The sequence below is a fragment of the Schistocerca piceifrons genome, chromosome 6 (genome assembly GCF_021461385.2).
Source record: "Schistocerca piceifrons isolate TAMUIC-IGC-003096 chromosome 6, iqSchPice1.1, whole genome shotgun sequence".
Lineage (NCBI taxonomy): Eukaryota > Metazoa > Arthropoda > Insecta > Orthoptera > Acrididae > Schistocerca > Schistocerca piceifrons.
In genome coordinates this window covers 206335296-206360849 of record NC_060143.1, presented here as the reverse complement: position 1 = coordinate 206360849, position 25554 = coordinate 206335296, and the positions used below count along the sequence as shown (strand labels likewise).

Genomic DNA, 25554 nt, shown 5'->3' with positions numbered 1-25554 from the left:
TTCTTCCTTGCATTCCTTTATTTCTTCATTATGTCTTTCACAACAGCTTCTCTTTCTTGTGCTGAAATAGGTTTAGATTCAGGAATTTCAATGAATTCATTAACAAAATCAACTTTTTTTAATTTTTTAAATTTTTTTATCATATACTATTTCATGTGGTTGAAAACCTGTGGATATTTGCTGCAATCTGTTCAAATTACCTAAGTGTTCAGTCAAAGATGTGTGTTTATCACTGCAATAAGTCCTGTAGAACCTACTAATCTCTCTCATACACCTCGCTTACTGGCTGAGTGGTAAGCAGATACTGAAATGAATTTTATTCCTGTCCTCTCAATAAATGCTTTCCAAGATTTTGAGACAAACTATGATCCATTATCAGACATCATTGTTACTAGTGTATCTACTTGTGTAAAATAGTTCTTTTGTATTTTTGCAGTCAGTGCTTTACTTGTGTGCTTGATAGCGTATAATTTGATATACTTAGAAAATATGTCCAATATGACACATATTAAACAGTACCCCCCTCTTGTTTGTGGTAACAAGCTGTATAATGTGAAGGCAAAAAGACTCATAGGTTTCTCAGGTTGTATGTTTTACATCTGACCCTGACGAGTTCTCCTACTTACCTTCACTTGTTGGCAACAGTCACAAATTGAAATTTGTTTCCTTACTGTTTTGCCATGTTGTAAAAGTATACCTTTTCCTATAATTTGTTTAAATATTTCTGAGCACCAAAGTGTCCATAGCTTTCAAGAATATACTTAATAAGTTTGTCAATATACTGTTCTGGCCAACACAATCTCCAATGATCTCAGACTAAATTCATTCTTCTAAATAGTATTCCATTGTGTGCTATTTATCAACTTTCTCACAGCCCATTTTACCAAAGCAACATCTCACTAGTTTCCAATTATCATCATGATTCAGGTTTCTGTGTTTACTGTTGCAGACAGTTTTAAATACAAGGGTGATTTGAAAAGTTCTCAGAATGGAATAGAAAGAAAGTACTTACATCACTGAAAATTTTATTATTTTTCAATGTAATCTCCTTGTAGATTAATGTACTTGGTCCACCGATGCTCCAGTGCCTTGATCCCATCTCGAAAGTGAGTTTCCTCCAGACCTGCAAAATAGTTGTCAACTCCGGCTATCAATTCTTCATTTGAAGTGAGTCTTCGTCCATCAGGAAAAATTTTCAGTTTTGGGAAGAGATGGAAGTCTGATGGAGTCATATCAGGTGAATAAGGTGGGTGTGGCAACAATTTATACCATAGTTCGTGTAATTTTGCCATGGTGACGGCACATGTATGCAGGTGTGTATTGTCTTGGTGGAAGATGATTTCTTCCTTGTTAAACCTGGCCTTTTTTCATGTATCTTTTGTTGCAAATTATCCAGGAGATTAGTACAGTGTTCTCCAGTAACTGCTTGCCCAGTAGGAAGATAATCTACAAACAGAATCCCCTTCGCATACAAGAACACCGATGCCATGACCTTTCCCACTGAAGGAATTGTCTTTGCTTTATTTGGTGGTGGAGAATCAGCATGTCTTCACTGCTTTGACTGTTGTGTTGTCTCTGGGGTATAGTAATGCACCCAAGTTTCATCTGTGGCTACAAACTGGTGCAAAAAATCTTCTTTGTTTCTTCTAAAATGGGCCAAACATTGTTCTGATATGTCCATCCTCATGTGTTTTTGTTCCAGCATCAAGAGTCATTGCACCCATCTTGCAGCAAATTTTTTTCATTTCTAATTCTTCAGTTAAAATGTGATATACACTTTTCAGATAACATCTGGCAAACATGAGCAATTTCACACACTTCCAATCGGCGATCCTCCATGACCATTTTGTGCACTTTTGCAATGGTTTCTGAAGTAGTGACACATCTTGGCCGATCACTGTGCAGATCATCATATAAGCTCTCCCGACCAAATTTAAATTCATTTGTCCACTTGGAAACAGTTGAATATGAAGGAGTAGAGCCCCCAGTGTATTCAGGAAATCAGCATGAATGTCCTTTGCTTTCATACCTTTCTTTACGGAATACTTAATCACTGCTCAAATCTCGATTTTTTTCCATCTTCGCAAATCACTACACGGCAACAACAACAGAGCCACATCACTGCCACAGCTCTCTTCCAAGATCACTGATGAGGCATGTGTTTACACACAACAGTCCAATGAATATCATGTGAACAACTCGTTGCGCTAGCACTGACCTCGCCTGGTGATTCCGAGAACTTTTCGAACCACCTTCATAAATTCTCATCTTTAGCCTCTTTCAGATACATAATCCTCAACTCTTGTCTTCCTCCTCCTCCTCCTCCTCCTCCTCCTCCTGTTCCTCAGTGTTATTACTATCCACTCCTAATGAATTCCTTTGCAGTCACAGTGTAAGTTCTTTGGTGTGTTTGGAGCATCCTGCTTGTGGAAGCAATTGTTTGGGATGTATCTTCCCCATTTACAGTCTTTATTCAAAACAGATGTGCGTTGAGACTATCATTGCTACCATCAGCCACATAGAAAATGGCAAGGACGAGTAAGGATAAGACTAGTCTATACAGCAAGTTACTATTATACAAAGCAGTTTACATAGCATAAGAGCTTTCTGACATTCCTTGTTCCAGATCCAAATATAATTCCTTATCAATAAATTACAATAACCTGGTGTAGTTCTACTTTCCCAATTTCAATATGACAAAAGCCAAAGTTGAAAAATAACTCCTTTTATTAGTTTATGATGAATAATTTCAGGTTTTTATTCATAACGCATTCTCAGATCATCCTGTGAAACAAAAGGCTAAAGTTACAATTTGTTACATAAAATACCATACACTCAATGCATGTCACAAAGTGCAATGTCAAACCTATCACACACATACCATCTGGTCAGGATAAATATTACACCACATAGGAAAATAGTCATGATAATCATTATCCAAAGGAGTATATTGCAACTAATCATGAAACTGGACACATGTAGAAACTGACAACCTAACCTCAGTTAGCATGAGGAAATTTTCCTGGAGGTGGCGCCCATATTGGACATTAGGAAAGTCGTTATTGCATACTATAATCCTTATCAATAAAACAAAATAATGAATGCAGAAGTGTGTAGGTCACACTGCTAAAAAATTATAGGTAATTTTTTTTTCCACAGCGGTCATCAGATTGAAACAAAAAGTCAATTTATAAATAAGACAACATGCAAAATGCAATCTTGATGCACAGAAGCCACATGAGAAGGAGAAAGGTAAAAAGATTGTGGGTGTTTTGGTGGACTAGAGAGCTGTGTAGTACTGGAAGGGGACAGGAAAAGGGATAGGTGGGTAAAGGACAATGACTAATGAATGCTGAGGCCAAAAGGGTTACTGGAACATGAAATATATTAAGGGAGAGCTTCCACTTGTGCAGTTAAGAAAAGCTGGTGTTGGTGGGAAGGATCTAGATGGCACAGGCTATGAAGCAGTCACTGAAGTGAAGAACATCATGTTGGGCAACGTGCTCAGCAACTGGGTCATTCAACTGTTTCTTGGTTGCAGTTTGTCAGTGCCCATTCATGTAGACAGACAGCTTGCTGGTTGTCATGTCCATGTAGAATGCAGCGCAGTGGTTGCAGCTTAGCTTGTAGATCACATGACTAGTTTCATAGGTAGCCCTGTCTTTGATGGGATAGGTGATGCTTGTGACCAGACTGGAATGGGTGATGGTGGGAGAATGTATGGGACAGGTTCGGCATCTATGTCTATTACAGGGATTATGAGTCATGAGGCAAGGGGCTGCAAGCATGGGCTGTGCAGGGTTGGAGGAGGATATTGTGTAGGTCTGGTGGGTGGTGGAACACCACTGTGGGAGGGGTGGGAAGCATAGCAGATACGACATTCTTCATTTCAGGTTATGATGAAAGCCCTGGTGGAGAATGTAATTCAGTTTCTTCAGCCTGGGTGGTACTGAGTCAGTGGGGGAATGCTCCTCTGAGGCCAGATAACAGCACTTAAGGGAGGTGGTCAGTGGTTGGAGAGATAAGGCATGGGAAATCTGTTTTTCTACAAGGCTGGGGAGGTAATTACAGTCTGTGAAGGCCTCAGTGACACCCTTCTTATATTTTGAGAGGGACTGCTCATGACTACAGATATAATGGCCACAGGTGGCTAGGAAGTATGGAAGGGGCTTCTTGGTATGGAATGAGTGGCAGCTGTCAAAGTGGAGACGTTGTTGGTGGTTGGTATGTTTGATATGGATGGAGGTACTGATGTAGCCATCCTCGAGGTGGTCAACATTGAGGAAGGTGGCTTTTTGGATTGAGTAGGACCAGGTGAAATGAATGGTGGAGAAGATATTGAGGTTCTGGAGGAAAGTGGATAGGGTGTCCTCACCCTTAATCCAAATCAAGAAGATGTCATCACTGAATCTGAGCTAGGTGAGGGGTTTGTGATTCTGGATGGTTAGAAAGGATTCCCCTAGATGACCCACAAATAGGTTGGCATAGAATGGTGCCATGCAGCTGACCATAGCTGTACCCTGGATTTGTTTGTTGGTGAAGCTTTTGAAGGAGAAGTAATTGGGCTTGAGGATATAGTTGGTCATGGTGACTAGGAAGGAAGTTGCAGGTTTGGAATCTATCAGGCGTTGGCGCGAAAAGTAGTGTTCAGTAGCAATAAGGTCATGGACATTAGGGATGTTAGTGTAAAGGGAGGTGCCATTAATAGTGATGAGCAGGGGGGAACAGGAACTGTGAAGAGTCAGTGGAGGAAATGGTTGGTATCTTTTATATTGGAGGGTAGGTTCCAGGTAATAGGTTGAAAGTGTTGGTCTACGAGAGCAGAGATTCTCTCAGTGGGGGCACAGTAACCGGCCAATAGGGCATTCTGGGTGGTTGTGTTTATGGATGTAAGGAAGAATGTAGAAGGTAGGAGTGTGGAGAATGGTAGGAGTGAATAGAGAGATGGACTGTGGGGAGAGGTTCTGGGATGGGCCTAAGGATCTGAGGAGAGATTGGAGATCTTGTTGGATTTCTGGAATGGAGTCACTGTAACAGAGTTTGTTGGTGGATGAATCAGACAGCTGGTGGAGTCTTTTTTCCATGTAATCCTTGCAGTTCAAACCACCAGTGGTGGAGCCTTTGTCAGCAGGTAGAATTATAAGGTCAGGATCAGTTTTGGTGGATGTATTGTGGTTCTTTCTGCAGATGTAAGGTTAGCTCGCATGTTGAAGATTTTTTTGTTATTTTTTATTATAAGGCTTTGTTTTACACTGTTTTTTTGTTCTGGCCTCTGATTGTTTGTAACTAGTGCCTCATGTAATGCTTCTGTGTACCAAGTGTGGTGTTATGTGTGTTGACTGATTTATGAATTGACTTACTGTTTCAATTAAGAAACTCTGCATAGAAATGATGTATAATTTTTAGTGATGTAACTTAAACACTCCTGTATTCATTATTTTTTGTATGGATGATGATAATAGTATGCAATGAAGACTTCCCTAAACTCCGATAGGGGTACCACCTGCAGGAAATTTGGGAGTATCATACCTGATTCTCATGCAAGGTACTCTTAGAAATGTGTGCTCCTCAGGAACCAGGCTGCCACATTTACGAACCTAAATAAATTTTTATAACATTCTTATTTCATTTGTCTAGTCATTTTGAAACTCAATTTACTATACTGCTTTATATTTTGTTGTTAATTTCATTTAAATTTTATCAAGGGCAAAAACGTCTCTGGTCTAGTTTGACTGTTACTAATCGATACTTAAACATATTCCATGATATAAGCGGTTTTATAAAATTCATTGCCTGCAAATGGATTTTGTAAATCTCAGTATTTTTTTTTAAAAAACAAGCAATACTTATTATTTCAACATAAAAAGAATACATTACTGTTTAATACTGTGCTATCAGTTTGTGAATGTCAACATAAATCTAATGGTAATCCTCAAATTTTCTGTTTGTAATAATGGATTACATCACCTGTAATTAGTGAAATGATATATAAGCAGTGGTGAATCAGCCATGACAGAGCCAGTTTGGTAACAGCTTTTGTGCATGAAACCAATACCAGCGGAGTCAATAAACATGTAACTGTAAAAATGAAAATTCTAATCAACCTGATTACTTAAAATATCTCTTGCAAGCCCAATCATAAGCTACACTGTGTAGAGTTTGGGAAGTTGCAGCAAAACTGCTGGAGCAGATTCTCACAATTCTTTACAGCCACTGTAGCATTGGGGGTTGCCAAAAAATGAAGATGAGCATTTTCTACTAACTGTTACACCCACAAAACAATATATTAACTTGAGGTAAATCAGGATTGCACTCCCTTGGCCTGGCTTATTTCCAGCTGAACTTACCTCCAGCTATAGCCAGCTTCCATTGCATATAACAATTCCTGTGCCAGTACTTTCTACAAGCACTTTAAGATTCGGTTTTTTTTCCCCAACACACCTATGGCAATGTTTTATAGGGCTGCCCTCATACTGTGTGACTTTCATTATTTGAGGCTGAATCCCTGTTTTCACAATTCTGCACTCCTGTAACATGAAAGCCTGCACAGTGCACTCCACAAACCAACTGCTACCCATGTAGCTACCTCGTATGTGTAATGGAGCTCTCATCTATTGAGTGAATCCCCTGACCCCCCCACTTGGCTCTGTGCCACAAGCGGTTCTGTCAGTGATGGTGAGATCTGCCTTCATTTTGCAAGCAAGACTGGGCCTCTTTACAATATAATGAGAAAATCATTTGAAGTTGATTATTTGTTATCTCAAGGCATGTAGGTACATGGTCCATGCCTTAACAATGAGGTGTCTGCTGTAGTGTAAGAGATCCATGTATTGTGGCACATGCAGAAACATGTAATACCACTCTGAACTAACTAGCTTGACCTATTTTTCTCTCTATAAATTCCAAACAATGTAGTACATTATTTATTAATACATGAAAGATGAACTCTTTTTTGTTTACTGTAGATTTGTTTTACCATCCTTGCAGAATGTTAATTAATAAGTGCTAATTAATTTTCTTGCAATAACATTGTTTTTGTTTCACTTTTTAATATCCAAGCACAATGGCTACTGTTTTACTGTCATTGGTTTTCTCTTACAAATCAAAATGAAAAAAAGTAATGTATGTGTTCCAAGGAATTTGGAGGCAGAATAAACTTTTGCAAGAAGGCAGTCTATTGGTTACTTAGTTATTAATAAATCTTTTGTGCAGCATATTATTTTTTACCTCTGAAGTGTATTCCCTTTCCTTCTGTTTCATTTATACAATAAGCTGTAGCCAAACTTTTCAGTCAACCTTTGAAATCCATAGATTACTTTAGATTATGTCAAATTACTCCTTTCGAGGTCAATTAAGGTATAACTTGTTTTTAAGGTTCTTATCTTTGATTCAGCAGTCCAAGGTGCAATATTTCTTGTAATTACTATCTGTTCAGTATTTTCATGCTGCAGCTATACTTAGAACCAAATGAATCTCAGCAAAATAAAATTGGCAGACAGAATTTCTTTAAAAAATGTAGTACATATATTTAAAAAGTATTAAAATGTAGGTAATGTGGATGAGATCATTCTACATGAAAAGTCTGCAATGTAATTATTTTAGTGGCTACAATAAATTAAATTAAATGGCTAACAAACAACATAAATATTTGCACCATATACAAAATGGGTGACTGAGGCTTCGTAAATGAGATGTCAACCATATAAAATTTATAAAACAGTGTTGCATGATAACCAAATGCCTGTGTCATGAATTAATCATTTACAGCATCATGATAGAAAAAAAAAGCACTTATGAACATCAGAGGGAGAAGTAGTTACATATTATATCAGGTACGAAATTGATTGAACACAAATTAAACTCAGTAACTTAAAGATAAGTGTCTGAGAGTTCAATCAGAAATACGTTGATAGTAGTTGCTCAGAACATATCTGTATGTACGATTAACTTTTTCATAGTACTTGACATGCAAAATATCAAGGTAAGTGAAGCACTCTCCTTCACACCTCGAGCTGACACAGACACGGGGTTCAGGAAGCAGTGGTTTACGAATGTTGGGCCAGAGCAATGTGCGTGTCATGCTCGATGTCTGAAGTCCAACAGTGGGACTCATTGTGAGATCCTATAAAGGACTGATGCACCACCACCAGCTGTGTCGCAGTACAGGGAGGTCGCCGAACACCAGAAACGGGATGCACTTTGGCTGAGGCTGTCCTGTCGACCTCCTGCCACACTGTCAGCTCCCGCAGTATCGTGAACAGGTTGTCTGCTTCAGGGCGGTCGTTCAGTAGCTCCTGACTATAGGTGATGTCATCGGCATCTGGTGGATGTGTCTCCCTGGAATACAAAGACATTTATGTCGTGTGCCGTAAGAAAATAGCATAGAGCCGGAGACAGGAATTATACACTGACAGAAAAAAATTCACAACATCAAGAAAGAGTTGTAAGAGATAAACGGAAATTGGCAGGCCTGTTTATATATCTGAAAGATGACGTCTGTTCAAATTTTGCTCTGGTCGCATAAAAGTGGCGCTAATAGCACCACTATGAGGATGCAAATCAGGTTTGCTTTAAATACACACTGCAAATGTCATGAGCATAAGTTACCTTTGAGATTGGATGTGGTGAGTTGACATTAGTCAAGAATAGCTTTAAGGTGACAAAGACACCTCACCGAGTTTCAACAAGGTCGAGTAACAGGGCTACTAGAAGCTGAAGCTCGTCATTCCTTCTGCTATACTGCAGAGAGACTGGCAGGAATGTAGCCACTGTACACGACTGCTGGCAGCTACGGTTGTGAGAATGTACAGTTGCAAGAAGACTGGGCACTGGAAAGCCACACGGCACAACCGAGAGGGAAGAACATCGTGTTCGGTACACAGCTCTGGCCCATCGCACTGTAGTTGCGACACCATTCTGAGCAGCAGCTGGCACCACAGTGACACAACAAACCGTTACAAATTGGTTACTTTGAGCGCAGCTCCAAGCCAGAAACCCTGCAGCTGACCCCAGACCACCGCAATTTGTGACGTTTAGAGGTGTCGAGTGAGAGCTTGTTGGAGGGCAGGGTGGAGGTCTGTTGTGTTTTCTGATGAAAGTGGTTCTGCCTCAGTGCAAGTGATGGCTGTGTGTTGGTTAGGAGGAGGCCAGCCGAGGGCTTGCATCCAACCTGTCTGTGATGCTAGACCACTGGACATACTCCTGGAGTTACAGTCTCGGGTGTGATGTCATAGGACAGCAGGAACTTTCTCGTGGTTATCCCGTGCACCTTGACTTATTAATCTGATGATTCGACCTGTTGTGTTGCCATTCGTGAACAGATTTCCAGGGGAAGTTTGCCAACAGGATAATGCTAGCTCACAAACTAACATGCTCTACAGAGTGTCAACATGTTTCTAAAGCGGAGTTATTGAACGCAGTTTTCCGAAATTCCTTCGCCAGGGAAGACGAATGGAATATTCCAGAATTTGAAACACGAACAGCTGCTAGCATGAGTTTCTTAGAAGTAGATAACATAGGGGTTGTGAAGCAACTCAAATAACTTGATACGGGCAAGTGTTCAGGTCGAGATTGTATAGCGATTAGGTTCCTTTCAGATTACGCTGATACAATAGCTCCCTACTTAGTAATCATATACAACCGCTCGCTCACCGATAGATCTGTACCTACAGATCGGAAAATTGCGCAGGTCGCACCAGTAAGGTCGCAGGAGTAATCCATCGAACTACAGACCTATATCACTGACGTCGGTTTGCAGTAGGGTTTTGGAACATATACTGTATTCAAACCTTATGAATCACCTCGAAGGGAATGATTTATTGATACGTAATCAGCATGGTTTCAGAAAATATCGTTCTTGTGCAAAGCAGCTAGCTCTTTATTCGCACGAAGTAATGGCTGCTATCGACAGGGGATCTCAAATTGATTCCATATTTCTAGATTTCCGGAAAGCTTTTGACACCGTTCCTCATAAGCAACTTCTAATCAAGCTGCGGGCCTATGGGGTATTGTCTCAGTTTTGCGACTGGATTCGTAATTTCCTGTCAGGAAGGTCGCAGTTCATAGTAATAGACGGCAAATCATCGAGTAAAACTGAAATGATATCAGGTGTTTCCCAGGGAAGCGTCTTGGGACCTCTGCTGTTCCTGAACTATATAAATGACCTGGGTGACAATCTGAGTAGTTCTCTTAGGTTGTTCGCTGATGATGCTGTAATTTACCGTCTAGTAAGGTCATCCGGAGACCAGTATCAGTTGCAAAGCGATTTAGAAAAGATTGCTGTATGGTGTGGCAGGTGGCAATTGACGCTAAATAACGAAAAGTGTGAGGTAATCCACATGAATTCCAAAAGAAATCCGTTGGAATTCGATTACTCGATAAATAGTAGAATTCTCAAGGCTGTCAATTCAACAAGTACCTGGATGTTAAAATTACGAACAACTTCAGTTGGAAAGACCAAATAGATAATATTGTGTGGAAGGCGAGCCAGAGGTTGCGTTTAATTGGCAGGACACTTAGAAGATGCGCGGTGTGGGATCCTTTCCAGGTGGGATTGACGGAGGACATCGAAAGGGTGCAAAAAAAGGCAGCTCGTTTTGTATTATCACGTAATAGGGGAGAGAGTGTGGCACATATAATACGCGAGTTGGGATGGAAGTCATTAAAGCAAAGACGTTTTTCGTCGCGGCGAGATCTATTTACAAAATTTCCGTCACTAACTTTCTCTTCCGAATGCGAAAATATTTTGTTGAACCCAACCTACATAGGTAGGAATGATCATCAAAATAAAATAAGAGAAATCAGAGCTCGAACAGAAAGGTTTAGGTGTTCGTTTTTCCCGCACGCTGTTCGGGAGTGGAATGGTAGAGAGATAGTATGATTGTGGTTCGATGAACCCTCTGTCAAGCACTTAAATGTGAATTGCAGAGTAATCATGTAGATGTAGATGTAAATGTAGATGGTCTGCTCGATCACCAAATCTGTCTCCAATTGAGCACATACGGGATATAAATGGATGGCAACTTCAACATCATCCACAGCCACCATTAACTGCCCCTTTACTAACCGAGCAAATGCAGCACGCACGGAAGTCCATCCCACAAACTGTCATCTGACACCTGTACAACACAATGCATGCATGCATGTTTGCATGCTTGCATTCAACATTCTGGTGGGTTCACCAATTTTTTTATGTAGCAGCATTTCAGATTTGCAATGGCTTATCCTGTAATTATGTTAACCAGGGATACTGCAATGTTAATCACTTAAATGTGTTACCTAGACAAATGTATTCCAGAATTTTCAGTACTCCACATTAATTATTTTTTGGAATGCAATTTTTTTTCAAGTCAGTATACCACTGTCCAAAAAATTAAAAGGAGAGAAGACAGACAATCATTGCAACAGATTGTCAAAATTTCCACACAGACAGAAAGAAGTTCTTTAGATGGATACATGATCCAAAGACAATGAAAGAAGTGTGGTTGAGCCATAATGTCTCAACTGTGTCTGCTCTACTCGTGTCAAAATAATAGTCTTTTGGTAAAGCTTAAGTCACAATCACTTAGCAATGCCATTTGGATCCTGTTTTGCGAGGTAGAATTCTCAGAAACCTTACAACAGATCAGAGACGTACCAAGGTCTCAGAACTGTGAAATGTGCCATAAACACGAGGCATTTTTATCAAGGTTTTGGCGACGATTTCGAGAGTCGGGGAAATGCTCAGTATATGTCAGTAGATGATCGACCACGAGTGACAGCTCCACAAGACAGCTAGATAACAGTAAGTGCAAGAACACTGTCTGCAAAACTTACAGCTGCCTCAGAATTACCAGTCATCTGTCAGGGACAAAGAAAGGTCCAGCAGTACGTTTTTTTCTCAGCACTACAGAGGAGGGTTGAGTTTGTGCTCTTCACACATGCATACTACTTACAAAATTTACCTCCTTGCATATTGATTTGGATGAACACTGATCGTCCAGATCATTACGACCACCTACCTAATACCTTTGCTGCAGATAACAGTGGTGATGCATTGTGGCATGGAAGCAAAGAGACTATCAGACCAATTGTACGATTGGATTGAAGAGTTCCTAGATAACAGAACGCAGCATGTCATTCTCAATGGAGAGAAGTCTTCCGAAGTAAGAGTGATTTCAGGTATGCTTCAGGGGAGTGTCGTAGGACCGTTGCTATTCACAATATACATAAATGACCTTGTGGATGACATCGGAAGTTCACTGAGGCTTTTTGTGGATGATGCTGTGGTATATCGAGAGGTTGTAACAATGGAAAATTGTACTGAAATGCAGGAGGGTCTGCAGCGAATTGACACATGGTGTAGGGAATGGCAATTGAATCTCGATGTAGACAAGTGTAATGTGCTGCGAATACAAAGAAAGAAAGATCCCTAATCATTTAGCTACAGTATAGCAGATCAGCAACTGGAAGCAGTTAATTCCATAAATTACCTGGGAGTACACATTAGGAGTGATTTAAAATGGAATGATCATATAAAGTTGATCGTCGGTAAAGCAGATGCCAGACTGAGATTCATTGGAAGAATCCTGAGGAAATGCAATCCGAAAACAAAGGAAGTAGGTTACAGTATGCTTGTTCGCCCACTGCTTGAATACTGCTCAGCAGTGTGGGATCCGTACCAGATAGGGTTGATAGAAGAGATAGAGAAGATCCAACGCCGAGCAGCGTGCTTCGTTACAGGATCATTTAGTAATCGCGAAAGCCTTACGGAAATGATAGATAAACTCCAGTTGAAGACTCTGCAGGAGAGACGCTCAGTAGCTCGGTACGGGCTTTTGTTAAAGTTTCGAGAACAAACCTTCACCGAGCAGTCAAGCAGTATATTGCACCCTCCTTCGTATATCTTGCGAAGAGACCATGAGGATAAAATCAGAGAGATTAGAGCCCACACAGAGGCATACCGACAATCCTTCTTTCCACGAACAATACGAGACTGGAATAGAAGGGAGAACTGATAGAGGTACTCAAGGTACCCTCCGCCACACACCGTCAGGTGGCTTGCGGAGTATGGATGTAGATGTAGGTCGCTGGAGATAGTTGGCGCCACATCTGCACACCCGAGTCCACTAATTCCCATAAATTCCGGTGAGGGGGCAATGAGTTCTGATGCCACGTTCAGGCACATCTCAGATGTGTTCAATTGGGTTCAGATCTGGCGTACTGTGGGGCCAGCACATCAGTTGGAACTCACCACTGTGTTCCTCGGACAAGTCCATCACACTCTGGCCTTATGAGATCGCGCATTATCTTGTTGAAAAATGCCAGTGCCATTGGGAAACTTGACCATCATGTTTCTGGTCTGCAACCAGTGTATGATAGTCCTTGGCCGTCATGGTTCCTTGCAAGAGCTCCACAGGACCCGTGGATGTCCACGTGAATGTTCTCCAGAGCATAACGGAGCTCCCACCAGGTTGTCTCTGTCCCACAGTACAAGTGTCAAGGAGCTTTCCCTTGCAAGATTGTAGATTTGTGCATTCCCATCAGCATGATGAAGAAGTATTGGGATTCATCAGACAATGCAATGCTTTGTCACTGCGCCAACATCCACTGCTGATGGTCACTGCCCATTTCAATCGTAGTTGCCAATGTTGTGGTGTTAATATTGGCACATGCACGGGTCATCGACTGTTAAGGTCCGTTGTTAGAAGTGTTTGGCACACTGTGTGTTCATACTCACGTGTACTCTGCCCAGCAATAAAGTTGATGTTAGTTCTGCCACAGTTAGCCACCTGCTGTGTTTTACCAGTCTGCTCAGCCTACAATGCCTGACATCTATAGCGATGGGTGGCTACCCAACCTCAATATATCTGGACAGGGTTTCACCTTGTTTTTGCTACCTACATGTTGAAGATACCACAACATTCCCTGAACACCTGACAAGTTTTGCAGTTTCTGAAATGCTCTTGCTGAGCCTCTAGGCCATCACTATCTGCCCTCAGTCAAACTGAGACAGATGGTGCGCTTTCCCCATTCTACACATGGACAGCACACTCACTGATACAACATGCACCATGTGTGTGTCTGACTAACAGTCATTCCCCACCAGGTGACGCTGCTATCACCTGGATGGGCTTATATCAATAGTAGGTTGGTGATCATAATGTTCTGGCTGATTATTGTGTATAGTTGCAGCCAGTACAGTCACAGCAGCACAATTGAAGGAGACCATTTGGAGTGTGGTCTGATGAGGCATCATGATGTAAAGTGGTACCAGGAGCATAATGGAAGGAACTGTCTGTGGTGGAGTTTGAGAAGTCATGAGGATGGAAGGGTATTTGGAGCTTAAATTTTCATTCATGGTCTGAGAATTCTGTTAACACTCAGTGCCACAGAGACGAGTAATTAAATGAAGGAAAGAAGGAAGTTCTGAGTTTAACATACCATTGGCAATAAAGTTACTAGACGAGGAGCACACAGTAGGATTCAGTAGGAAATATACCGTTTCCTTCTGAAAGGAAACACCCTAACATTTACCTTAACCAATTTAGGGAAACCAAATAAAATCCAGAAATAAATGGCCAGACAGTGATTTGAACCCTGTTCCTCCAGAATATGAGTCCTCGTCTTCCTCACTGTATCACCTGGTTCGATAATGAAGTATTGCAAGTACTTTCTGCAATTTTCCAGTTCATCCAGACTTCCTCATTATGAGCAGTAATGCCCATTCACAAACAAATGAACTGATGGCTGAATTTCTCTCGGGTCAAGACATCCCCTATTTGAAATTGATTATCAGGACTGTCTGCTTTAAATCCAATAGAATATGCCAGGATTGCACTCAGGAGATGCATTTTACTGCTTCATCCACAACCATCCACTCTTAAATTGCCCACATATCACAGATTTTGGACCATCTGACGGATAGCACACCATTTCGCCATGAAACAAGGGTGACAGATGGATGCATCCATACACACCCATGATTACACTGTTGATGAGGAAGTGATTTTTCTGATACTGTGACGTAATTTTCTTTTAATGTTTATCTCCAGTTTGCTAACTACATGTCACTCCCCACCATGCATTGTAGCGCGCTTGGCATGCTGCCCACAAGGTGGTTGAGCTGTTACTGCTCAAGCCTGTTCCACTATTTGACAGATACCTCCCTGAGGTCATCCAGTGTGTGAGGACCTGCAACATACGGTTGTGCATTATCCTGCTGAAATGTAGGGTTTCGCAGGGATCTAATAAAGGGTAGAACCACGGGTCGTAACACATCTGAAATGTAACCTCCACTGTTCAAAGTGCCGTCAATGCGAACAAGAGGTGACCGAAATGTGTAACCAATGGCACCCCATACTATCACGCTGGGTGATACGCCAGTATGGCGATGACGAATACACGCTTCCAATGTGCGTTCACTGTGATGTCGCCAAATATGGATGCGACCATCATGATGCTGTAAACAGAACCTGGATTCCACTGAAAAAATGACGTTTTGCCATTCATGCACCCAGGCTCGTTGAGTACACCATCGCAGGCGCTCCTGTCTGTGATGCAGTGTCAAGGGTAACCACAGCCATTGTCTCCGAGCTGATAGTCCATGCTGCTGCAAACGTCGTCGAACTGTTCATGCAGATGGTTGTTATCTTGCTAACGTCCCCATCTGTTGACTCAGGGATCGAGATGTGGCTGCACGATCCGTAACAGTCATGCGGATAAGATGCCTGTCATCTACTAGTGATACGAGGCCGTTGGGATCCAGCACAGCGTTCTGTATTACCATCCTGAACCCACCGATTCCATATTCTGCTAACAGTCATTAGATATCGACCAACGCGAGCAGCAATGACACGATACTCGTGATGGTACGCATTTCTCCTCCTTACACGACGCATCACAACAACGTTTCACCAGGCAACACCAGTGAACTGCTGTTTGTGTATGAGAAATCGGTTGGAAACTTTCCTCATGTCAGCACGTTGTAGGTTTCGCTACCAGCGCAAACGTTGTGTGAATGCTCTGAAAAGCTAATCGTTTCTATATCACAGCATCTTCTTCCTGTTGGTTAAATTTCGCAACTGTAGCACGTTATCTTCGTGGTGTAGCAATTTTAATGGCCAGTAGTGTACATACATGGTGAAGCGAAATTCGCGCACTCGGGCTTCGCAGTGCGACTCCTCACATGCCAGCGGTAAAGAAATGTCTCTCACAAAATTTCATCCGGCGAGTACATCCGGCAGAAAAAGGACGTTAAAGAGTGCGAACACTGTAACCATACGTATGGTTACTACCTCTGTCAGCACATACACATTGTGCTGTACAGTTGGTGCAGTGGATAGAGTTTTGGTTTAGCGTGCAGGGGGCCGATGGTTCAATCCTGGGTTGAGGCATATGCTTTTTATTTGGCAAATTTAGTCCAGGAGGCACGGTGTCTGGCATCTTAATCGTCAACAGTGATCGAAGCATGTCCTCTAGAAAAAATTTGCACTTAACGTACTACAATCGTAGAAATGGAAGATAGGTCAGCTTTGAAGGACACCCTTTCCACGTCGTGGGCATGAATCTATTTTCAACACTTCGTCTACTAGACGTGAAAACTATTTTCTTTGTACCCTTCTCTAATGGTCCCATAGATTAGTACGAACTATTATTCAAGCCTCGTTCAGGTCCATTAGATTTCATTAGGGCCTCACGTTCCCAGTAGGACAAAGCAACGTGCTTTGTGAATGATGTCCAAAATCGGTTACTGTTTGTATGTGTTATCACCATGGTCCCACTGATTATACCTGTCAACACTGAGTCTGGTAACCGCATGCTGTTCACTGCGTATCTCAATGCATTATTATTATTATTATTATTTCTTTCCTTTCTCAGATGTTATGTCTGGTTAAAAATGGAAAGTGACGCAGACCTTGATCAAGCGTGACTTCCTTTTAACTGTACGGTATATGTTACATTGCATTTATGAACTTTCGGGTAATTGAACATGTATCAATAATTACAGATTTCTGTAGTTGTATATATACGTTTGGATGTAGCTGTATTGCGTTGATGTACTGGTGGATATTGTGTGGTATGACTCCTGTAGTTGATAGTATAATTGGTATAATGTCAACTTTATTCTGATGCCACATGTCCTTGACTTCCTCAGCCAGTTGGATGTATTTTTCAATTTTTTCTCCTGTTTTCTTCTGTATATTTGTTGTATTGGGTATGGATATTTCGATTAATTGTGTTAATTTCTTCTTTTTATTGGTGAGTATGATGTCAGATTTGTTATGTGGTGTTGTTTTATCTGTTATAATGGTTCTGTTCCAGTATAATTCGTATTCATCATTCTCCAGTACATTTTGTGGTGCATACTTGTATGTGGGAACGTGTTGTTTTATTAATTTATGTTGTATGGCAAGTTGTTGGTGTATTATTTTTGCTACATTGTCATGTCTTCTGGTGTATTCTGTATTTGCTAGTATTGTACATCCGCTTGTGATGTGATCTACTGTTTCTATTTGTTGTTTGCAAAGTCTGCATTTATCTGTTGTGGTATTGGAATCTTTAATAATATGCTTGCTGTAATATCTGGTGTTTATTGTTTGATCCTGTATTGCAATCAGGAATCCTTCCGTCTCACTGTATATATTACCATTTCTTAGCCATGTGTTGGATGCATCTTGATCGATGCGTCGCTGTGTTAGATGATACACGTGCTTGCCATGTAGTGTTTTCTTTTTCCAATTTACTTTCTTCATATCTGTTGATGTTATGTGATACAAAGGGTTGTAGAAGTGGTTATGAAATTGCAATGGCATAGCCGATGTATTTGTATGAGTGATTGCTTTGTGTATTTTGCTAGTTTCTGTTCATTCTATAAAGAATTTTCTTAAATTGTCTACCTGTCCATAATGTAGGTTTTTTATGTCAATAAATCCCCTTCCTCCTTCCTTTTTGCTTAATGTGAATCTTTCTGTTGCTGAATGTATGTGATGTATTCTGTATTTGTGGCATTGTGATCATGTAAGTGTATTGAGTGCATCTAGGTCTGTGTTACTCCATTTCACTACTCCAAATGAGTAGGTCGATATTCGTATAGCGTAAGTATTTATAGCTTTTGTCTTGTTTCTTGCTGTCGATTCTGTTTTCAGTATTTTTGTTAGTCTTTGTCTATATTTTTCTTTTAATTCCACTTTAATATTTGAATTATCTATTCCTATTTTTTGTCTGTATCCTAGATGTTTATAGGCATCTGTTTTTTCCATCGCTTCTATGCAGTCGCTGTGGTTATTCAGTATGTAATCTTCTTGTTTAGTGTGTTTTCTCTTGACTATGCTATTTTTCTTACATTTGTCTGTTCCAAAAGCCATATTTATATCATTGCTGAATACTTCTGTTATCTTTAGTAATTGGTTGGGTTGTTGATTTGTTGCTGCCAGTAGTTTTGATCATCCATGTACAGAAAATGTGTGATTTTGTGTTGGTATGCTCCAGTAATATTGAATCCATAATTTGTATTATTTAGCATGTTGGATAGTGGGTTCAGAGCAAGGCAGAACCAGAAAGGACTTAATGAGTCTCCTTGGTATATTCCACGCTTAATCTGTATTGGCTGTGATGTGATATTATTTGAATTTGTTTGGATATTAAGAGAGGTTTGCCAATTTTTCATTACTATGTTTAGGAACTGTAAGTGTATCAGGGACTGTGTATGGGTCTGCAATGTAACTGTTAAATAATTTAGTTAGATGTGAATGTGTTGAGGTGAAATTCTTTAGCCAGAAATTTGCTCTTTTATCTTTTCCAGTGGCTTTCCAATTGTGCGTAGAATTAATTGCTCGGGTGACTTCATGTTGCAAAATTATCACTTCAGGCATCTGTGGTATCATCTTGTATGTGTCTGTTTCTGCTTGTATCCACCGTGCATGTCTATTATGTTGTACTGGGTTTGACCATATGTTGCTCCAGAAGTGTTCCACGTCTGTAATGTTTGGTGGATTGTCTATTTTAATGTGTGTGTTATCTGTTGTCTGGTAAAATTTCTTTTGGTTTGTGTTGAATGTTTGGTTTTGTTTCCTTCTATTTTCACTTTTTTTGTATCTTCTAAATCGTTTTGCCAATGCTTGTAATTTCTACTTCTTTTCATCTAATTGCTTTATCGCTTCTTGTTGTGAGATCTTACCTAACCTTGTTCGTTATTTGTCTGATATTTCATTTCTTATAAATTGTGTTAGCTGTCCGATGTCTTTTCTCAGTTTTTCTATTCTGATCTGTAGCCTGTGTTGCCATGCTGGTTTTGTGGGTTTCTTCTGTGTGTTGGTTGGTTCTGATCTCTGCCTAGTGTGTATATTTAGTGTAGTGAGTGCTCCTATATAGACCAGTAGTTGTAACTCTTCCATAGTTGTATTTTCATTTATTTTGTTGTGTATGATTGTGCTGATAGTTGTTATTGTTGTTTCGACTTGTGGGTTATTTGGTGGTCTATGCAAGAATGGTCTAATGTCTGTATTTGTGTCTTTGTATTCTATATATGTCAGCTGAAATTGTTCTTCTATATCTAACATGTGTGTCACTTCGTGTCCTATTTGTACTTGTTCTGGTGGCTGTCTTAAGATTTTGCTTTCCTCTGATTGTTTAATTGATGCGTGTTGTTCTTTGTTTGTTTGCTCTGGGATGTTTGAGTCCATTACTGTATTTTCTTCTTCTTCTGATTGCACATTATTTTGTTCCAGTATTTGTTGTACTTGTTGTTTGATGTTTTTTAATCCTGACTGGGGTATCCTGTTATTTTTTATTATTACACGGATCTGATCAGCTAGTCGTTGTTCTGTTAAAAATTTTAATTCTGGGTATCTGGTAATAAATGTGTGTCTATTTGTGATCTATATCCAGTTGTGTTGGTTCCTAAGTTCGTTGCTTGGTAATAACAGAACATGAGGTGTTGGTTAACTTCATCTGACCATCTCATCCTCTGTCTTTGTTTTCCTTCTAGGGTGGTTGCAGGAAGCATATCCTGCAAAACACCTCTATTTGGATTTAAATCATTTTCCGTGTGGCTAGCAGTGTCGTTACCATTGTGGACGGGCATAGGGTTCAAGCGTCGTCCCCGACCATGACAACGCTTGTCCGAGGCTTCATTAGTTCTGTCCTGAACCAACTAATCACACTAAAAGGGGGGTTAGCCCTATTAGTGGTTTGTTCTTTTCGTCGCCTTTTACGACTGGCAGAACATACCGGAGGCCTATTCTTTTCCCGGGCCTCCACAGGTTTTATTATTAGTATTATTATTATTCTATCAATGGGATTGTGGAAACATCATGTCCATTGTCTTTAGGGAAGCAGTGTAATTCGAAACCGAACATTTCACAATTAGCAGTGTCGGGATGAATTACGCAGAACAACACCAGTCAGAGGGGTAATGTGCCTTAGGTGGAACAGTGCACAGGACTGATGGCGTGTTTACAGTGTGAGCACTGCCCCAGACAGGGACTAGTTGCGAGTGGAGTAACGCACCTGTCATAGACTCCAATGTACATGCTTACACGTATCGAATTTTCTCATTGTAAACCTCTAAACCAGTGTGGCAGACATATGGCATACACTAACGATGAATATGTGGATATGCTTTTGGTCCTCGGTGTATCTGCAACCGGGCTGGTGTTGCCACTCGTGAATATGCTGCTAGATATCCTCGTCAATGCCACCCAGATAAAAATGCGTTTTGTCATCTGGATCTGTGGCTTCGGGAGCCAGGTTCTGTCCTTCCACCACTGCGTGACAGAGGTCGTCCATGGACTCACCGTACTCCACCTACTGGGGATGCTATTCTGGAGGCCACACACCAAGAACCGCAGCAAAGTGCACGTAGCTTAGCAAGGCAGCTGTGTGTCTCGCAGTGCATGGTAGTTAACCTGCTGCACCCGTATCATTATGTTTTCACGCAACACCTGCATCCTGCAGATCGCCATCAGCAGATGCAATTCTGTGAATGGTTCCAACAACAACAGGAAGCCAACGATGACTTCATGAACACCATAATATGGTCAGATGAAGCAGTATTCACTTGTGAGGGTGTCTTCAACGTGCACAATGCCCACCATTGGTGTGAGGTTAACCTGTACGTCACCCGCGAACATCGAGTTCGCTTTGTTATCGACGTCTGGGACGAAATATTGGGCGACAGATGTGTGGGTCCCTACATGTTGGCTGGCAGGTTGACTGCACAAAGGTATCATGCATTCCTCTCAAACTATCTGCTTGATGCTCAGAAAGATGTTCCAATACATGTTTGGAAGAGGATATTGTTCCAACATGATGGTGCACCTCCACACTCTGGAATTAATATGCGACAGTATTTGGAGCATTTCCAGGGAAATGGCTTGGACATGAAAGTCTAGTTGTATGGCCACCGCGTTCAGCTGATCTAAATCCCCTGGATTTCTTCCTGTGGGGACACCTGAAGGAGCACGTGTACTCTACTTCGCCAACAAATGTGGAAGCATTGGTAGCACGTGATCAAGCAGTTCTTGTCACTCTGGATGCACTTTCGCTGCGAAGGGTCCAGAGCTGAATGATCGGCGGTTTGCGCAATGTTTGGACGTGCAGGTTGGTCGCTTTGAGCTACTGTTGTTCTGAGGACAACAACGTATTCTGTTGTGAAGGTCATGCAGTCATTAATATGGACATTATTATCGTCACTGGTTGCTAATCAGCGACAAATGAACGCTCATATTACAAGTAGTATAAATGAAAAGAAGATGTTGTGTTATTGTACCGTGCTACCAACTTTAGCATCTCGAAACTGATATTGTTTTTATAGCTATTCTGTCCTATGAGAGGCCATTTGTTTCAATTGTCTATTTCTTATTTGTCTAACCACATATTTGTTATGCTCAGCGTTCCAAAATGTAAATTTAGGATACATGTGACCTAAGAAACGGTGTATATTACAGTATGAAATGTCAGAATGAAATCAGAAAATAAAAAGATCCTCCCCAACCTAGGATCGAACCCTCGACCTCCAGCATGCTAACCAAAAACGCTGAGCACTATACCAAGTACAGGGCGCAACTTATACGTGCTGACGGAGGTAGTTACCGTATATATGGTTACAGTGCTGCCAGATTGCCACTCTTTCATGTCCTTTTTCTGCCGAATGTACTGGCCCGACGAAAAGTTGTGAGACATTTTTTTATCGCTGGCGTGTGAGGAGTCGCGCTGCGAAGCCCGAGTGCGCGAATTTCGCTTCACCCGGTGTACTTGTGTAACCAAGTTTCGTAATATAAAACGAACTGTTGAGTCTGTAATTTACAACAGCAGTAACCTACACGAGAGAGTAACAATTATTTAATAAATAATGATAGAAAACAATTTCTTGTGACAGACTGCCTATTGGCTTCTGTCTCGGGTTCTTCGGCCGACGTTCATCTAATGATTTTTCTGACGTTTCGCCAGCACGAGTGGCTGGCATTGTCAAAGCGTCACCCTCCATTGCCGGTGGCAATGGCAATCATTAGATGAACGTCGGCTGAAGAACCCGAGACAGAAGCCAATAGGCAGTTTGTCAACAAGTGGCCACGAAAGCCTTAACAATTTTGTAATTTCTTGTGAAACAGGAACCTTGAGTGGCATAAATAATTCGAAGGGATGACGTTCCAATATGTCACTCGGTTCCCCTTGAGTTTCACGCGGTAGAACGAACGACTTTACAAGAGATCAGACAGTTCTGTTTGCTTTTCGCGCGTCGTCAATATCTACTGCGCATGTGAGCCAGGCGTGAACCAGCCTATAGTTAGACACATGCACGCTTGGGGCGCTGGTGCATAGGTCTATGGTTTAGGCGCACCGTGTAGGCCTTATACCGGCTTTAACTGCGAACGAGCGCCATGAAGCAGACAATCAACATTTTGTAATTCATGCATGATCGAATGATGTTGATATGTTGTAGTCCTATTCAGCACGCAACTTCCTGCAATGTGAACCTTCTCGCTGTAATTGATACATGGTCTGAACTTTAAATGGCTATTCCAGACACGTCGAGAGAGCGAATAGTGTACTCAAATGCACTGTCTATTCACAGCATGCTCTACTGAACTGCGCTGAAACTGCACATTTATACAACCTGATCAGAAGTATCTGGAGACCAATATCTAATGCGGAATTAACCACTAGATATTTTGAGAGGCGGGCAGTATTGTGTTATCAGCAGAAAAGCAATAGCAGCAAAACGGGTATCAGTGACTTCGAATGTGGACTGTTCACTAGATGTCACCTGAGTACAACACGCATCAGAGACATTTCAACTCTTCCACAGCTGCCTAAGACGACTGTTGATGATGTGACTGTGAAGAGGAAACGCGAAGGAATAACCACAGTTAAATCGAGACCAGGTAGACCTCATATACCGGCGGACACGGACTATCGAACACTGCAGAGGACAGGTGTAAAAAATCGCATGAACTTAGCAGAAGGAATCACGCGTGCATTCCAAAATGCTACCAGCAGTCCAGTTGGCACAATGGCTATGGGTAGAGAGTTAAGAAGAATGGGTTACAATGGTCGAGTAATTCCTCATACGCTACACATTGTTGTAGTCAATGCTAAGTAACACTTGATGTGATGTAAAGATTGGCGCCATTGGACTGCGGACGAATGGAATCGAGTGATCTGGAGCTGTACCCTGCGTCAGTCCGATTGAATGGTATGGGTTTGGCAAAAGCCTGGAGATCGTTACCTGCCATCATATGTAGTGCCAGCAGTGATGTACTGACGAGGTGGTATCGCGGTATGAGGCTGTTTTTTCGTGTTAGGGGTTGGTCCCCTTATTTCGCTTACATAAACCCTAAGCACGGAAAGATATGAAGACTTTTTATGGCATTGTGTACTGCGTACGGTACAGGAGCAGTTCAGAGGTAACGTTTGGTTGTATTGTGACAATGCACACTGTCATAAATCATAATAAAGCAGCATCTACGAGATGATTGTTTGTGGGAAATAACATCCCTGAAATGGACTGACCTTCCCAAAGTCCCGACCTAGAACCCACCAGAACATCTTTGGATGAGTTAGAACGACGACTTTGCTCCAGTCCCCAGCATCCAATGTGACTACCTCCTCTTGAGGAAGAATGGGCTATTCCTCCGCAGACATTCGACACCTTATTGGAAGTGTCCTCAGCCAAGATGAAGCCATCTCATAAAGACGATGCGTGGACACACCCCGTACTAATGTATCCGGACCCTTTTGATCAGATAGGTTACTTTTAGCGTCATTGTATAGATGGCTGTGATCAAAAGAATATTGAGAAAGAACCTTTAAAAAGAAGCCAAATTTTTTTGAGCTGTTTACATGTGTTAATAGGTGATGACGTGGCGGTTCAGAGAAGGCAATACTGCGTCAGCATGAAATGCGTGGGCATCAGTTGTTGAGAACGTAGAAGTGACCTGCTGCTTAGAGACTGTAAGTGCTGCTTGGTTGAAGTTCGATCTGCTTTGTGGCGTACTTTCCTCAATCGGAATAGGATTAAATGTGTTTTTCAACGTTTTGTGCCCAACAAAACGTGAGTTTCAACACTTACCCTCTTAATTCATGAACCAGACGACCCATGTGCCTCACCAGACGGTAGTCCCTCAAAGGGACAATGTGAGACAGTGTTTCTGTTGTTGGTGTGATGTCGTCAAACCTGAAACAAAATTGCAGCTTGTTTACAGCCGTCACGTAATAAAGCTTGATATGCATATTACTGTACTGTAGATTATAGTAGTCAGAGTGATTAAATTTCCCTTGAGTTTTCTTTTCAGCAAATCATAAAATGAATCAGTGAAATAACAAATTCGGAGAGGCTGCAGGCTTAAACACTCAAAACAAGCAATAAGTCCTTTTTATAGCTTGCTCATGTTTTGTTCCTCTTGTATTGTATTTTTGACATTTAGCCATGCAGGGATTCCGTAATATCTACAGGGTGCTCCATTGATAGTGACTGGGCCAAATATCAAGAAAGAACAAAGAACGAAACTCGTCTAGCTTGAAGGGGGAAAACAGATGGCGCTATGGTTGGCCTGCTAGATGGGGCTGCCATAGGTCAAACGGATATCAACTGCGTTTTTTAAAATAGGAACCTCCATTTTTTATTACATATTCGTATAGTACGTAAAGAAATATGAATGTTTTAATTGGACCACTTTTTTCGTTTTGTGATAGATTGCGCTGTAATAGTCACAAACGTTTAAGTACGTGGTATCACGTAGCATTCCGCTAGCGCGGACGGTATTTGCTTCGTGATACATTACCCGTGTTAAAATGGACAGTTTACCAATTGCGGAAAGGTCGATATCGTGTTCATGTGTGGCTATTGTGATCAAAATGCCCAACGGGCGTGTGCTATGTATGCTGCTCGGTGTCCTGGACATCATCCAAGTGTCCGGACCGTTCGCCGGATAGTTACGTTATTTAAGGAATCAGGAAGTGTTCAGCCACATGTGAAACGTCAACCACTACCTGCAACAAATGATGATGCCCAAGTAGGTGTTTTAGCTGCTGTAGCGGTTAATCCGCACATCAGTAGCAGACAAATTGCTCGAA

At 41.3% G+C, this 25554-nt stretch overlaps 1 protein-coding gene across 1 annotated transcript in view; it reads right to left on the bottom strand.

The window, feature by feature from the left end:
- Positions 1–7524: 7524 nt before the first annotated feature.
- LOC124802937 overlaps positions 7525–25554 on the bottom strand; it is a 581822-nt gene continuing 563792 nt past the window's right edge. The window contains exons 10-11 of the mRNA XM_047264022.1: positions 24551–24655; positions 7525–8337 (exon numbers count right to left, since the gene is read on the bottom strand). Of these exons, the coding sequence (XP_047119978.1) occupies positions 8046–8337; positions 24551–24655 (397 nt within the window). The 3' untranslated portion in view covers positions 7525–8045. The remainder of the gene's footprint in view (positions 8338–24550; positions 24656–25554) is intronic.